Source organism: Ricinus communis, chromosome 5, assembly GCF_019578655.1.
Source record: "Ricinus communis isolate WT05 ecotype wild-type chromosome 5, ASM1957865v1, whole genome shotgun sequence".
NCBI classification, from domain to species: Eukaryota; Viridiplantae; Streptophyta; class Magnoliopsida; order Malpighiales; family Euphorbiaceae; genus Ricinus; species Ricinus communis.
Genome location: NC_063260.1, coordinates 3186104 through 3202875, shown reverse-complemented (window position 1 = coordinate 3202875; position 16772 = coordinate 3186104). Strand labels below are relative to the sequence as shown.

At 29.1% G+C, this 16772-nt stretch overlaps 2 protein-coding genes across 7 annotated transcripts; one reads left to right on the top strand and one right to left on the bottom strand.

Annotated features, from left to right (window-relative positions):
* The first annotated feature begins 6995 nt into the window (after positions 1-6995).
* On the top strand, positions 6996-7668 carry LOC125370061 (glycine-rich protein 5). Its single transcript, XM_048373707.1, has one exon. The coding sequence runs from the start codon at positions 7246-7248 to the stop codon at positions 7618-7620; it is 375 nt and encodes a 124-aa protein (XP_048229664.1). The 5' UTR covers positions 6996-7245; the 3' UTR covers positions 7621-7668.
* Positions 7669-9041: 1373 nt separating this feature from the next.
* Positions 9042-15916, bottom strand: LOC8265030 (putative lipid phosphate phosphatase 3, chloroplastic). Of its 6 annotated transcripts, none has more exons than XM_048374801.1 (9): positions 15767-15916; positions 13129-13250; positions 12241-12465; positions 12053-12140; positions 11831-11940; positions 11669-11759; positions 11269-11457; positions 11094-11153; positions 9042-9829 (listed from the first exon to the last, which is right to left on the bottom strand). In XM_048374801.1, the coding sequence occupies exons 3-9, from the start codon at positions 12454-12456 to the stop codon at positions 9624-9626; spliced, it is 960 nt and encodes a 319-aa protein (XP_048230758.1). In that variant the 5' UTR covers positions 12457-12465; positions 13129-13250; positions 15767-15916; the 3' UTR covers positions 9042-9623. The 6 variants fall into 6 exon arrangements, with proteins under 6 accessions (XP_048230758.1, XP_015580199.1, XP_015580200.1 ...); XM_015724713.3 differs by having other exon boundaries at positions 12241-12571; positions 13158-13250; XM_015724714.3 differs by having other exon boundaries at positions 12241-12553; positions 13158-13250.
* Positions 15917-16772: the final 856 nt, after the last annotated feature.

Here is a 16772-nt window from a genome sequence, read left to right as displayed (position 1 = left end):
TACGACATTCAAATGATTTTAGATAATTTTTTTTTGCTTTTATAATAGAATTTATATTTTAATTAATTTCATTTTATTATTGAATATTAAAAAGATAAGCCACCACATATTTTCAATTTATACATTTAAAACGTAAGTGTTCTATTATAAAAGATAAGCACGTTAAAATTGTTGAAGTAATATTTTACCACCTGTAAAGATTCTATCCGGTACACTCTATATTAGTTAGATTATAATTCTAAAATATTAGATAAAAGAATTTATTTTTAATATATTAATTAGAAAGGCCAAACATGATATATCAAATATGGAAGAAGTATATATTTAAGTTTTAGTTCAAATGGTTAGGGCATTTCCGATGAGAGGTTTTGAGTTTTAATCTCATACTAGGTAATATAAATACTCCTTATTGTATAATTTAGATTTATTAAATTTCCTATGAATTAAAATAAATTATATAGGAAGCATGGTTAAAGAGTTATTAATATATGGTAGTATTATTATTATTATTTTAGTTACAAATAGAGAGAAAAATCTAAATTTAAGATTTAGTTCGATTTAAAATAAATTGTATCGATAGAATAAGTATTTAAGTGTTTTTGTATTAAAAAGTTTAAAATTCAATAAAATAAAATTTAAAATAAATAAAAGTTTCTTAATAAAAATGGTATTATAGATGGCTGTAAGTTGTCAGAATTTGAAATTCTAAGTATTAGATTAATAATATATCTTTTGGATCAAATAAAACTTTGATATGCAATCTTCTAGATGCTTGACCATAGATCACAATAATAATGATGCATTTAAGCCATGACTAATACATTAAATTATAAGATATCCATTCCTGATATAATATTAATATATATATATATGAAATGAGAACTTTGGCTGCAAGAAGGCTAATTTGACATGTATTTTGCAAGGAAAATGCTTTACTTAGTCCCTTGACAATGATTGATATCAAATTGTTTCTTGGCTTCTATATATTTATTTTCATACAACAGATGCACACATTATTGGGTTCTTCAAACATAAATTCAGTTGGAAGTTGGAAAGGAATAACAGATTCCTAGTCAATAATCATATTTCAAATAATTTCCTTTTTTTTTTAGAAGAAAATAATTGTTAATTTATTATCTTTAATTATCATCCAATTCGATTTTTCATTATGTCATTGTCTCCGTCACCAAGTGTCCTCTTATGCTTCAATGTCTCACATGATTATTACTTTTACCGACAAGAAAATCAGTTGCTGAATATCGGCATGAAGCTCGAGCTAATTTTATCGAAATTATTTTTATATAGCGCCGAAAATAATAATATAATTCGATCAATAATAAAATAAAAATAAAAAAAAAAATACTAATTAAATTCTTAACCAAATATGCGTGACAAATTAGGATTCTTTGCTTTTTCTTTGATGGCTTATTAAGAACAACTGACTATATTTGTACTAGAATGGGAGTGAACATCAATTTTTGATGGTGTCTGAATTTTTGGTAATTACCCACACCAGTCATTTTCGCATAAACTCTTATCTTTGCTAACTCATAAATTAAAAATTCCTTCAACTTAGATTTTTTCCGTTTCTCCACCATACAATTAATCTGGTCACTTTGAATTGTTTTCATTTTTATAGAAATTATGAATTTTTTATTTATTAGAAAATAAATATATATATATATATATATTAATAATAAATATAAAATTTACTACAATTAATAAATAAAGATGAAAGAAAATCTCGCTTGAATTTATGTTCATATCCTTCAATCGTGGCAACAAACTTCTTTTAATTTTGCAATTCGGTGAACTGCAGGCTCCATCCAGTATTTATTTTAAGTCATAAATTGACTCTTTAATGTTTAAATGAGTCTGATTGTAAGAACATCAATAAAAAATTTCTCACTATCACCAGTAAAGTTCCCTACAGTTTCATGAATGCATTTATAAAGAAAGATTCAAATCTTAAAAATTTTCATAAAAGAAATCAAAATATCTATAATAAAGAAAATAAAAAAATTCTATGAAAGAGAAATCAAAAGATTACAATAATAATAAATAAAAAGTTAAATAAATCTAAAAATTTATATTTATTTATTAAAATATAATTATATAAATAAATAAATAAAAGGAATCACCGCCGATCTAAAAGATGACGACGGTCTCCAAAACAAATGTAAATAAATAACAATAAGAGAAAAAAGAGTAGAGAGACAGCTTATGCTAAACTTAAAGTTAATTGTCATAACAATTTTATTTTCTTAGCTCAAAAAGTTCATTCTTTATTTTATTAGATGGAGTTTGATTTTTAATATTAGACTACAATTTACATGGCTAAATTCCAGTATATATTAGCAAAAAATAAAACAGACGGCGGTCCAATTGATAAATTTAATTATGAGAAGTGAGCATCAAGAAATAATTATTGATTTGTCGAGAAAGTAAATTGAATTAATTAAAAAATAGTGGAATTCTAAATGATCAAGTCTGGGATTAGATGTGAAAGCAACTGGGTTCCTAATTGCTATTATATGTACACCAATATTCTGTTCTTTTATACTTGGATAGATGCAACACTCAAACTTCAGTATTTGATTAAAGAATCATCAAATGTTGACCGCATCTTTATATGGATCTTACAACATAATTAATTACTTAATTAATTAATTAGATTAGATTAATTAATCTATCCATTGTGAATTTCATATATTTTTTTTATAATTTTTTTAATTTTATATCAATAACACTTTGCAATATGAATTTTATCCGAACTAAAAAATTTAGATATGTGTTTTTGCTAATTTATTATTATTTTTAAATTAATTAATTAATTGTCACATGGCTCATAAGTTGTGCTGACACTAATGCCATGTATTATGGGCTCTCACATTTATTACAGACCAATTAATAATGTTTTCTAGAAGCTAATTCATTTATGCATGCGATTCTGTTGTCTTTCTTTTTATTCAAAGACTAAAAGAAAACATTACATTAATTTCAAGGGCTAAATCTAGACTAAGGAAATAGGATAAATAACATGTCATATTAAACAAAGTATTTAAATAAGCTATATGTCTGCGCATTTTCCGATTTAATAAAAAAAATTCACTAATTATTAATATATCAATTGAATAATATAAATTAATCATTATAAAAATTTATCTAGTAATATAATTACAATGAAAAGGCTACAATTCAAAATGGCCAATTATATTATTTTAATTCTACGAGTAAAAAAAAATTTAAAAAAAAAAAGATAAGCGACGCATTCTTTTAAAAATATATGAAAAAATAATACTAAAATTGAGGAGGGATAATATAATACAAACGAAAACTACCAATTCAAATGAATCTGACATACAAATTGTAATCCTGAGTCTCTTGAAATGGTCAATCCAAAACTTCTTTAATTTAAATTCACCAATCTGCAATTTTCAACTTGGACTAAATAAAATAATTTTGACCAAAGTGTTTGGAGTTATTTTGCAAGGAAGATAAGATGATCAAAGGAGAGGAAAAGGTAAAGAGAACAAAAAAAAAAAAAAAAAGGCAAGGAGTCTAAAAGTGGTTCCATTAATATTTATATGAAATTTGAATTAGTATCTGCCGTATAAATAAATAAATCAAATCTAAATACTTTTTGAAAAAATTATGATGAAAAGTAATTTATTCAAGTCATTATGTTGTTTTAAAATTAATTTTAATATTTTAAATAATTTATTAAAAAATATTCTTATCAAATTATGATTTGAAAGAAAAACTAGGAAATTTAATATTTTTGTAGAAACAATATTCTTTTATAAGCCGTAATTCTTAATCGGAAAATAAACTTTGCCCAAATAAATAAAGGAATTTCTACATATGCATGGAAAAGCAGCAAACGGTATTTTTTTTTTTACGGTCAAAATCCTTTTTTTATATTTTTTTCAAAATAAATACGATTTTTTTTTGAAGCTGCATTGTGGTATTTTTTTTATATTTTATAGTATTTTTTAAATATATTTTTGTTACCGTTAAATAATTTATTTAATTTAATTTTAATTATATTTTCATGTATTTAAAATTGCATTTGGTATAAATTTTAGTATATTATGATATATTTTTTGAAATACACATCTTCATGTCATCAAAACAATAGTTGCTATAAAAATATATAAAATTATTTAATTCACGAATACTAAACATAAAAAATATAAAAAAATTACTTCAATTTTACAATAATACAAGTTAAAATAATATCATTTAAGTATCTTATAAATATAGTAATTTATTATCTTTCAAGTGTACTTTTAGTATCCTTTTTCTTATGAAATTCTTAAAAAATAAATATAAAATAAAAACTGAATTTACAATAATACAAATTAAAAATAATATCATTTCAGTATTTTTTAGATATATTTTAATATATTCTTTTGGATGAAATTCTAAAAATAAAATTCATAATACTATAAATTAAAATAAATAAACTTTGAGTATCTTTTAAGTATATTTTATTATTTAATATTTGTTATATTTTTGTATTTTTTATAATTAAATAAATTTATTATAATTCATTACCTGTTGTCGATCAAATAAAACGAATCATTTCTCTGGGCCAATTCAAGAATTTCATAAATTTCATTAATACCCCTTCTAAGATCGTTCCTTTCCGTCTAGTATTTATAGGAATAAATGATACATAGATACAGACAGTAAAAAATATATATTATTATTTTTTCTTTTCTCTTATTAAAATGAATAAAAGATACATTTAAATATCTAAATATAGATATCTCGTTCATCTATCTTTTATTTATCTATCATTAATTCTATCTATGAATTAAGCTGAAAGACTTTGTTTTTGGGTTCTCCAAAGCCCCGAATGGATTGGATCCTTTCTGCCAACGAAATGAACGCGGAGCCCGTTTCGAATGCTTTTCTGATATGGAAGTTCTCGCGAAAAGAATAAGATGTTGCTCTCCCTCCCTCCTTCTGTTTTTTCTTGCTTTGCTAATTTTCTCCTCTAACGCGGGCTGGGCGGCAGAGGGCGTGAGAGGAACAAACCTAAGAGAAGAGTGTTTTTCCTTAGGTCTTTCTTTTTTCAGTGCAACACATGAAAGCATCTCCTTTTTTTCATCATTGCAGCTTTCCAGATTTTGTATTGAACGCATGGCATAGTTAGGACCTTCAAATCATATTTGAGCCTATGTTCAAACCCTTCTCCTCCCTATTTATTTGAATAAGGTCGAAAAGAATGCCCGCGAAGTTCAGATAAAGGAATGCTTCCCCCAACCATTAATAATGTTGGTGTAATTCGATTTGAGCAATTGATCCTGAAGTGATATATCTTCGTAATAAAAATAGGGTGGAAACATAAGGTGGATTTTCTATATTATTTTTTGATAAAATTTTTAAAAAATATAAAATAAAAACTGACTTCATAATAATATAAACTAAAATAATATTATTTTAATATCTTTTAGATATTACTGATGGTGTCTTTTTTTCTGAAAAAATACTAAAATAATACCATATAAATAAGAAATTTAAGAAAAATCATAAAAAAAAGTAAAAGTGAAATATTTTCAAAAAAGAAATGGCTAGGAAAAGTAAAACAAAGGCCCATTCAAACTATTATATTTTCATTTTAATTCAGGCCCAAAAATTTATGAAAAAAATATATGTCACCAATTCATGGGATTTTATATCCTGCGTCCCATACCATATTATAATATGGTTCGGTCAAGTGCAACACATGCATCAGAACTCTGATGCGCGTCGGAGTTCTTATGCATATTCTTTTTGAACCTATGTTTATTAAATCGATACTAAATATTCATTAACTTACGTTCATTAAACACGTATTAAATATTTATTATTTAAATATTAAATATTATTATTTATTAACTTTATTCTATTAAAAATATTTTTCTACAGTATAAATATTTATAGGATAATTTTCACTTGACATTTTTTTTGTTTACTAATTATAAAAACGGTTTATATTATGTCTATATTATATATGTCTATTTAAATAAATTAATGAATATAGTGTTCATTAATAATGATCATTTATTAACAAACTAAAAAATATTACATTTATAAATGATGAATACTTATATCGATATAAAATTATTTTAATATGCATTACAACAATAATTATCTAACTTTTCTAAAGAATCCTATCATTTTCATCTAAAAATAAATATTTCACAAAATTTAAAAATATATATAAATTTATAACTATTGAATTGACAAATAATAAATTAATGAATATATAAATTATAAATGATGAATATCCTTCTTTATAATAATGAATATTTAAAAGTTGATTGAATACAAGATGAACATTGTAGTAAACAATGAATATTATTCAATAATGAATAATGATGTTCATTATAAAAATGTAATACTTTTAGTTATTAAATTATCAATTATATATTGATGAAATATCTAAATTGTCAAATGTGCAGAAAATTAGTTCCATTCAATAATGATATAGAATTTTAGTATATAAAGAGTTCCTAAAAGTTATATTATATTAGTTTTAATAGATAAATTATTTTATCATTTATCGAAAATATATAAATTTTTAATTCTCTAGAGTATGATTAATAAAAAAGTAAAAGAATATGTTATTAATTATAGTAATTTTTAAATTTTATTTATCTATATATATATATATATATATATATAATTTTGAGATATACATATTTTTTAACATGTGTTACTATATTTTGATACATTTTGATATTTGTACTATTTTTGTCACATAAAATTTAAATTTATGTATAAAAGAATTAAGAAGAAAATTAAAAATATTAAATTTATTATTATTCATAAAAATATAAATAATTATAAAATATGAAAATTCTATTTAATTTTATTTATATTATTATTTAAAATTAAAATAATTATAATAATCCTACAATATATAAATAAAAAATCATTTTTATAAATAAAAATATTTATTTTAATATATAATATTAAATTAATATAATATCTAATTTTTATAATTTATTTTATTATAACCTCAAATTAAAAAAAAAAAAAAAAAAAAAAGTAAAACAGCGGAATTGTCGTATGTTCCTGCCTCCGGCCCACACTGAAAGGTGGACCGGGGTGCAGGGCATAAATTGCCCCAATTCGTGGAATAGATAGAATTCTAAACACAGCAGAATGCAACTCCACTGTTAATAGAAATCTTTAAGCAAGTACACTGTTTCCACTTGCCACCATTATCTGAATCAGCAGTCAGCATCCATGAAACCCAAATCCAAACATAACTACTACAGTAAGCCAGACGACTCAAGCTTCCTTTGGAACTGGAAGGAGCACAAGAATAAGAGAAGCAAGAACAGTGGGAACCAGTTCCCAGTAACTGAATTCCTCCAAGATAACTACCGTAAACTGGAGGAGAATGTGGTGGGTCCTGGAGCTGGTTTAGGCATCGGGTGCGGCTTTGGCTTCGGTCTAGGTTTGGTCGGTGGAGTTGGGTATGGGGGGTGGCCTTGGAACCATGTTAAGTTTGTGTATGGGTTTGGCATGGGTTGTGGTCTCGGGTTAGGATTCGGGTACGGGCGTGGACTTGGATATGGTCGTAGCTTGGATTCTTTGCAGTCTGATTTGTTTGATTGAAAGACATATGCTCAGAATAAAAGAATTGTTATTGGGTTATTGATTTCATTATTTGCATAATCTTTTGGTTGTTTTTCATATATAATATTTAGTGAATGTCAAATGTCAAATAATGCTCAATTGGTACTAAAATGGTGAATTTTACAGTAAGGTGGTATTGGTTGCTCAACCAAGGATTACTGACCATTAAATTCTCCCTGTTCCAAGGTGCTAATAGATCAAAGCTGATAGGTGCATGTGATTGAGGAAATTGAGTATCAGTAGTTAGTGCAACCCCAGATTCATTACCATTTTTCATGAAATTCAACATTGTCTGCTGCCAGTTGCCCCAAAGTTTGGATTAAAATGAAACATCTGAGGATAATCACCTTGAAAATGGTTAAGCACTTGATCACTATGAAGTGAATTCACAGACTGTTTCCCACTTGAATATTCATTGTCATTGTTTCTTTGTTCAGTCCTTGGAAACAATTCCAACTCAAACTGACTTGTATCTGTTAGCATCAGAAGTTGTGTATCTTTCAACATTTTAATTTTCTCATCAGCAACTTTAAGTTTAGACTCCAATTTACCAAGATTTTGTTCCAATTCTTCATACGGTCATGTAAAGGGTACTTGAGCACCAATTTTCAACTCCTGTTTACTTTCAGGAACATGCAAGAATGATCTCTTCTCTTGCTCCTTTCTTTTGTATTTTCTGATAATGTGCTTAACTTGTTGAGACTCCATAGGCCATGTCTCTGCCTTGACATGTATGTTACGCTGTTTAGGATCCAAAATGATAATGCACAAATCAATACCCTTTCCTTAACAAGCTTTGCTTTCTCCTTTTATAGGAAACCCGTAACGCTTTCTCTTTTTTAGTCCTCCCTCAGTTTCTTACTGTCCATGTTTGACTGAAAAGGAAACAAGAATAAGAGCAAGTACTGTTAATGAGAAGCTCTTGTTGGATTTTCACTTGCACCGACTTATCATTTATTACTATTTGCCAAGTTCAGGATTGTTGCTAGGCTTGGTAATTAAAATTTGTACAAGCAAAAATTGGATAGGACATAACGACTGCTCTTTATTCAGAAGAGGCAAGTACTGTAATAACAGCAATTTTCACCATAGTATTACAGTACAAAATACAGCAACAAGGTTACATGGACGGGAAGTTTGGTGGATAAGGCAAAGGCAATGAATAGCTGGTGATTAGGTCGTAAAAATGGATTCTTTGCATGATACAAGCATTTATGTGTTATCTGAACTCATGAATGTCTAATAATAATATTTTTCGGAAAATATTAAACATTGAATCATTTTTTATTTCATATTTATCCACTTGATGTTGCCTTCTTTTACAAAATTATTCCTTAATTTTAAAATATTAAAAGATAATTTTATAAAAATTATAAATGTCACATTAGATAGGCAAAAAGTGAAACAAAATACTCATATTTGTCTTTACTAAAATAACATTTGGATAAATAGTTTAGCAAATCCATTTACACATCTGTGATCTGACGAAAAGGGAAAAAAAATAAAATCAGTCCTCCATTAGTCTAACACTTTGCAATCCTCATTCGTCCCAGGAATCCTTGGCATGTTAACCCTATACATGCATGGTTTACAAAATATTACATCACATTTTCTGACTTTTTTTTTCTCATTCTGACGAATTTATCATTACATGATTCGTACAGCCATCAGTATAAGTTTACTAAAATAATATCTTACTATTAATCATTCATCGAATTCTCTCTTGCAAAATATAATCAAAATAGAATGATGCAAGGACAGCAACTTCAGTTTTGGTGTGCCAAATATGTGGGAGTTGTTCCTTACTTTTATCAGAAAAGATTTCTTGGAGATAACTTTCAGTAGCTAAAATGGACAAGCATTCTGCAGATCAGTGGTATTGCAATGAAAGATAACTACCTTCTTCTTCTTCTTCTTCTTCTGGTCAATGACAAGAGTCTAACACCACATTATACCCTGCGCTTTTAGATGACTACTGAAAATCACCTCCTTCCACGTTCTATGTCTTCCTTTCCCATTGGAAAACTAGAGGCATCAGCCAAATGTAGCCCCAAAAATCCATTACTGTCATCTTCATTTTCAACTTGAGCCTCCCTTATCTCTGAATTTAGCAGGTTTATGGCACTGGATGCTTGTGTACTTCCACGGGACTCCTCCAATACCCGAAAGTAAGCATAAGGCCCCCAACCTACAAACAGATAGGAGAACAGTAAACTCAGATTACCGTGGCAGCCCGATGAGATGTCCGCTTTTTTATCATGTCAAGATCATCAAGACCACGGCTGAAAATAAACAACATAAAATGCTGCAAGGAAATTTGGCAATCTATCAATATATGATGTTGAAAGCCAAAACATTGATAAACTCAATATGAAGTGACAGGCAAATCTGCTTGGGTTTTGTGTTGGCATATCTGGCAATAGTTACTTCCCAGGCTTTTAAGAAGCTTCATACAAGTCCTTGAAGCTCTTTACAATGAGCACATCTTTGTAGCACAGGATGTCAAAGAAATTTGAGTAAGATATTTACTAATCTGCATCACCTCAATTTGAGGTTAACAGATAAGAAAAAACCATATAGGCAGTCCTAAATTTGTATGAAAATAGCTAAATCTAGCTGCTAAAAGAACTGTAATAAGGAGGATGGATGATACAAGGGGGCGAAATGCAATGAAAGAAAAGGGTAAAGGGAGCACCATGGTTCCACTTAATCTAGGTCCTATTACAGAAAACGGTCTTCAGGATTTGCAAATTTGCAGATGAGACCAAAACCAGGTTAAATTTGGCATCAACAATCCCTTTACAAAAGGAAAAAAAAGTACAAAAAATTTGTGTATTCAAAATTGAGTTTATCCATGCAGATGCCAGAGACAAACATAGACAGAAGAGGTACTAAATACATCTTTAAATTAATCTTTACTTTCCAATTCAACATGAAATCATTTATACAAATTAAACTATTTGTAGGAGTCTTCATAAGAACTTCTAGAAAAGGGTTAATAAAAGGATTTAGAAAAAAAAAATTTATTATCATATAAAGGGTACATCTATAAAGTTATACATTTCCTATATGGTCGTTTTCAGCTTCATTTCTAGGTAGTTTTTGCAGTGCTGCAATACCAGTAACTTTCTCAATGTCCATGTATCAGCTAACATGGATGAACTGCAATTCTCTTACTTTACAGTACCATAACTTTGATAATCAATTACCAAATTTTGTCCATTTCTAATCTTTACACCTTTTCTTGGTGAAAATGGTTCTCAATGCACCAAGTGAAACAGAAAAGTAGATTCTAAAATGACATGCAGATTTTCATATTACCATCACATTTTGTAGTTCTTATAAATAAAATGCTGCAAGGATATCATTGATTAACTATTAGTGGAAATCCTCTCCCAGAATCCATTGCAGCAATAAGAAAGGAGAACTCATAAATTTATAAAGGAGCATACCTTGAGGATGATATGGTGGAGGAAAGAATTGCAAATAACAAAAAGTAGCAACTACAAGCCCTGCAAAAGATGCCTCTTCAAGAGTCAGTGAAATTAATATTTGATTGAACAATGAACTATTTTCACTTAAACAACTGAAATTAAAATAAAATAATAAAGCACATAGAGCACGAACCCAGGAGACCTCCAGCAAAGACATCCTGCCAATGATGCCAGTAGTCATCAACTCTAGAGATTCCAACAAGACAAGCAACTAGTAGAGGAAGAAAGACAATGCAAAGTTTTGCAACATGGCCTCTGCGATCAAATACTTTTATTTTTCCAGATAAATACAGTGACAGAAAACCCAGACCAGCAAAGGACCCTGAAAAATGAAAGTGATTACCCCAAGAAAGTAAACTGCAGAAAAACGTTTGACGAATTAACTGAGGGTTTCATTTATTCACAAAATTAGCCAATATTTCAGTATACAGATTAAAATACTTCTTCATTAATAATTGCCCATGTAAAGTATAAGTCCTCTGATTGTTAATGTTTTCCTTAGTTTTTCTTTAAATAAGTGAAAATAGACTTACCTGAAGTATGCCCACTTGGAAAACTCTTGTGCCCTTCCTTTATAACACTTTTATCACCATGACATATAACATTTCCCAATTGATCATAAACCTGAGACACCGTTAGCTATTAGCTGCAGTAATATAAATATAGTAAATAGCAGCAGGTTCATAGACACATACATCCTTTCCATCAGGAAAACAGCGCCAAAAGAAATCAGGTCTAGGCCGACCGACTGCGTTTTTAATCGAATCAGTAATTACAGCTGTCACTAGAATGGAGTATAAGAGGCCTGCATTAAAAATGCATTTCATGTATTAATTAAATATGTAATGGTTTTTAAACAGATGATTATGAGATGAACATTTTTATATAAAACAATAAGGAGCTAAAGATATTATTACCTAGTATAGCATGATGGAGATCATAGATGTCTCTCCTACGAAAATAGATAATGAGGAAAATCACCATGGGCAAAAGAATGCTATATAACTGAGTAATAGAAAACGAGAAATTCATTAATTTTGTTGCTCACATGGCTTATCCGCAAATGAATAATTTAATTCAGAAGATGATCTGACAAGAAACTTACTGGAACAGCCCAAAATGGCACTGTATTACTTTTCATTGGATACCTAAGATCTGTCATCATATCCTTCCCAACATACCGATAAAATGGATGAATAACATATAGGATGACATCTAACATAACAAGAAGCATGAGTATAAGCCAATCATGCATGTGAGTCCTTGCAACAGTGATTCCATGGGACCTCACAGTATGTGAACCAAGTTGGATCTCCCTCATCTTGCACAGCTTGATGCATAAATGCCAGAGTTTAGAGTAATTTGACATCAGGGTGCAAGCTCCACATCAAAAAACATACTAAAAATCTGACTTTGTTCTGTATGGTGAAGTATGACTGAAGGATCGATTAAACACTTTCTTCAGGTAAAATGCAAAGTGATATTACTTTGCTGTGTTACTGTTTGAGTGTCAACAACAATATAATATGCTTTTCAATGCATATGCAGCTGTATACCAGTATAGCATCGTTCCAACAAATAATACAGAAAAGAATTAATCATGCCAAATTATGCATACTGGAAGAGGACCAGACAGTTTTTTAGAACAATCTATTAAACACTGTAGATCAGTGCTGTCTGAGGGGCTATAAATGAACACGGCAGACAACTAAATGTCTGAAGAAAATGACAAAGGACTCATGCATCATTATACAATGTCATCAATTCACCTGCCCATCCCTCTATTAAAGAGAAAAGCAAAAGAGGCATAAAAATAAAGATGAATATAACAATCTATATCAGTGTGTCATCATGCTCCGTGTTCGAAGTTCTGATGTTATAGAAACTTCGAGTTTAGCACTTATTTATACAACTAGAACAAGCATAACAAAGCTAGTACCCCAGTGGACGAATATAAGGTCCAGCAAAATTATAAACCTCAAGGAGGCCTCACCTTCAAGCAGAAATCATAAGAGTATATACCTCTTTGTTCTTGTGTTCTATCAATGCAACGCCAAGAAATGGAAATGATTGGCAAGTATTTGCAGTAACCTCCAGCCTCTGAGTTGAAACACCCTAAATAACCCCAATCAAAGGCACTATTCAGGTAAAGCTAGTAGTATGAATAATGCCTCAAATTCTATATATCTAACTTCAGATAAAAGTTAATGCTTAGGACATGTTGGTTTATTTAAATTTATTTTTAGCAAATTCTTAGATCAAGGGTAACTTAGGAAAGATGCGCACAGCACTAACTACATACATTGCAACCCAGAAAAAATGGTGAGAGCGCAAATCAAATTTATTATAGGAAGCAAGAGGTACAGAGAGTGGGGATTTTATGATGCTGCATGCAAGTATGATAGTTGCAAAATTCTCGAACAATAAAATCATTTTTATAGGACGTGTAGCATAACACACTTTGTATACATTGTGTTACTTTGCCACTACCAAACATCAAATGACAGTGTTACATGAACCATCAATGACATTGTTCAAGCTAATTCCATGGGATTAATCTGCAAAATTAGTTTCCTGAAAATCCAGAGTACTTGCTAATTAGCTGCCATGAATTGGTACTAAGAAAACACCATCAAGATTCTCCTGCACGTGAAAGCACCACGTACACATACTGCTACGCAAGAGAAGTCCAAATAATTCCACCATATCCACCAAATATATCTGAAAAGCTTTCCTTTTCACCCTGGAAGGTCAAACTACGGAAAATCACACAAGTAATTATAAGGTTATGTTTTTTCTTTTGTTTTTGTTTTTTCTATTTTTCCCCCTTTCACACCAGGGTATATTCATGACAGAAATAAATGGGCCAAAAAAAATACAATTTTCAAATAGATACCAGTTTTACTTTGTAGTCAAGTATTGCATCACCAAAGAGAATTTGTGTTTCTAACCTTTCCCTAGATACAAATATGTTGAAGGTTTATCTAGAAAACTGACTCATTTAATATTATGGCGGCCCTCATAACAATATGCAAAATTAAGTTTCTCAGAACAAACTTTAGCTCACAATAAAACAGGTCATTGGCCAAAAGTAAAACCTTTTGGCTCAACCGTGTAGTTTCTGTGGTCCTCTCAATTGCCAGTATATGTGATAGGCTAATTGTTCATAACTAAATTGCAAACAAATGAGCTAATTCAACAAATGCCTCGCTGGCTATACATTCTCTTCCAGAATCTATAAAACAGAAGTTAAGACATAGAAGCCATGTGCTATTGATAACAATTGTACCCTGTATATACCCCTATCTTTCATTCAGCAGTTTCTCAACCTGTGGAGGTTAAGCTGAAAAACTGTTGATGAAGCACATTTTGCACAAGAGAGTGGTAAATGGGATGAAGCAGTTGAAGCAAAACCGCATTCATGATTAACTGTTGTTCTATGAGCCTAAGTTATCAGATCGCAGACAAAAGTGAAAAGCTAACTTGGACAGAACACCGAACTTTGGCTTTAGTTTCTGGTTTGTGCATGTAAATAAATTGGTTCCATTCATCACCAGCGTTCTATTACACCAACAATTTGGTCATCCTTGATGAAAATGCAAACACTTCTGGTCATTACTTCAACAGAAAACTACTGTGGCAGTTGACTGATGAGGGAATGTAAGAAGAGAGAAACTCGAACTCTTTTCTGCATATATAGACACTGCCACTTAAATTATGTGACTCTTTAAAGTATCTTTTTAACCTAAAGGATGTGATCTTAACATCATTATATATTTGATAACATTTCACTAATATTTGGAGGAAAGTTCATGCAGAAGCAAGCTGCTTATCATCATTCAGGTAACCTGATCAGCTACATTACTAAAAATGACTAGCAATTAGATAATATTCCAATGCTTTTAATATCTTCATGTTTGTAATGCATTGACAGAAAATTTTGTCTTTAAAATGAAGGTTTCAGATATATTGGATAGATGGTGGTAAAGGTTTGCTCTTAACCTTCAGAGCAATTATATGGCCGCACCAAGATTCCAGCTTAAACAACGATTCGAACTCTCACAGTAAAAATCCAAGGATAGCCCACTGAGCATTTGGAATGTTACATGTACAGAAGGAGCAGTAACAGAAAAATAAAGCATACCCATTTACTAATCTAACTCTACTTCTGATTAGTTAAACAAAAGCAGTCCCATTCATGGTACAAAAGTACAACTCCAGCAACATCAAAAATAACAAACTTTATCCACAGATAGTACAAAACCCTGTATCCAACTTCACAGCTACAAGACTAACGAAAAGAGGAAAAAAAAAAAAAACAAACCACTAACCTGAAAGATGCCAGTGAAATTCTTAAACCAGGAGAGAGATCCAAAATCCCACCCAGGCATTACATGAACAACAAAAACCACAGAATAATGCAGATGCGTATTCTTAGTTTTTAGTGGCAACAGTTTTGTCTTACTCAAGAAAGTGGAAAAATGGCGAAGGAAGCTTCCTACGAGTAGGTTCACACGGTACAGGTACAAACTAAATGTTACCCACCACACGAAAAATTGAACAAAACGAAAAGAAAAAAAAAAGCTCTTAGGTAAAATAATAATAATAATAAAATAATACTAAAGAAATACCTGAGAACTTTTGGGTTTCCCTTGCAATGTAATTGACAATCAATCTTCTTAAAAAATAAAAATAAAAAATCAATTGACAATCAAGAAATGGTTTAAAAGCTGCTACTGGCAGTTTTCCATAGTCAAAACCGTCTCAATACTTTTTTTCTTTTCTTTTCTTCCATCCGTTTGACAGTGAGTTTTTCTTTTTAATTTCTGCATAGAAAATGTTAAATTACTATTAAGCCCGGATAATTAGTAAAATTTACAAAATCAACCATCTTTTTTCTAAAATTAACTGATATCTAGAGATGGTAGAGTTCCATGTTACCTTAGAAATCTAATTCAAATCACTTGGATTTAATATATTTTAATCTAAATTTTAATAAAAAGTTAAACACTTAGAACTCAAAATGATTGGAGCCGAAATCGTCCAAATCTAAAATGACTCGAATTTAAAGCAACTAATCTGAAATAATTCAAGAACTCAGTAACATGCGACTAAATCAATTCGAACTCGAACTATATAAATTTGAGTCCGAACTAAATTCAAGCTCGAATAAAATCAATCTAAATTTGAGATAGTCCCAAAATTAAAAATAACTCAAATTTTAAAACTATTCAAACTCGAGGCTAATAAAAAAGTCCAGAATTACTTGAATTTAAAACAATATCCGGATATAATATTAAAATATAATATTTTAGTGATATTCAATTATCATATATATAATTAATAACTTTCCATACTGATTTTTATATTTTATTTCACTTAAAATTTTAACAAATATCTTTTGTAAATTAATCCTTAAATTTCTGATTTTTAAGATTATTGTTTTATAAATTTAATCATGAAATAAAATAATTAATTTACCTAATGTATATCATATACTCAAAAAATAAAATTATTAACAAGTAATTAAAAATATAATTTAAATTGAGAAATAGATTTTTTGTATTTATTATCTGGAAATTTAATTTAATTTATATTTTAAATTATTTTTAAGAAAAGTTAAAACTTCTAATGTTG

Excerpts from the sequence above, each read along its gene's own strand:
- LOC125370061 (XM_048373707.1), top strand. The coding sequence starts at position 7,246 with ATGAAACCCAAATCCAAACATAACTACTACAGTAAGCCAGACGACTCA.
- LOC8265030 (XM_048374802.1), bottom strand. The coding sequence starts at position 15,526 with ATGCCTGGGTGGGATTTTGGATCTCTCTCCTGGTTTAAGAATTTCACT. Across the intron at positions 12,466-13,157 it reads TAGAACACAAGAACAAAGAG|CTGTGCAAGATGAGGGAGAT; the intron begins GTATATACTCTT and ends TTATGCATCAAG. Across the intron at positions 12,141-12,240 it reads TGCCATTTTGGGCTGTTCCA|TTATATAGCATTCTTTTGCC; the intron begins GTAAGTTTCTTG and ends TCTATTACTCAG.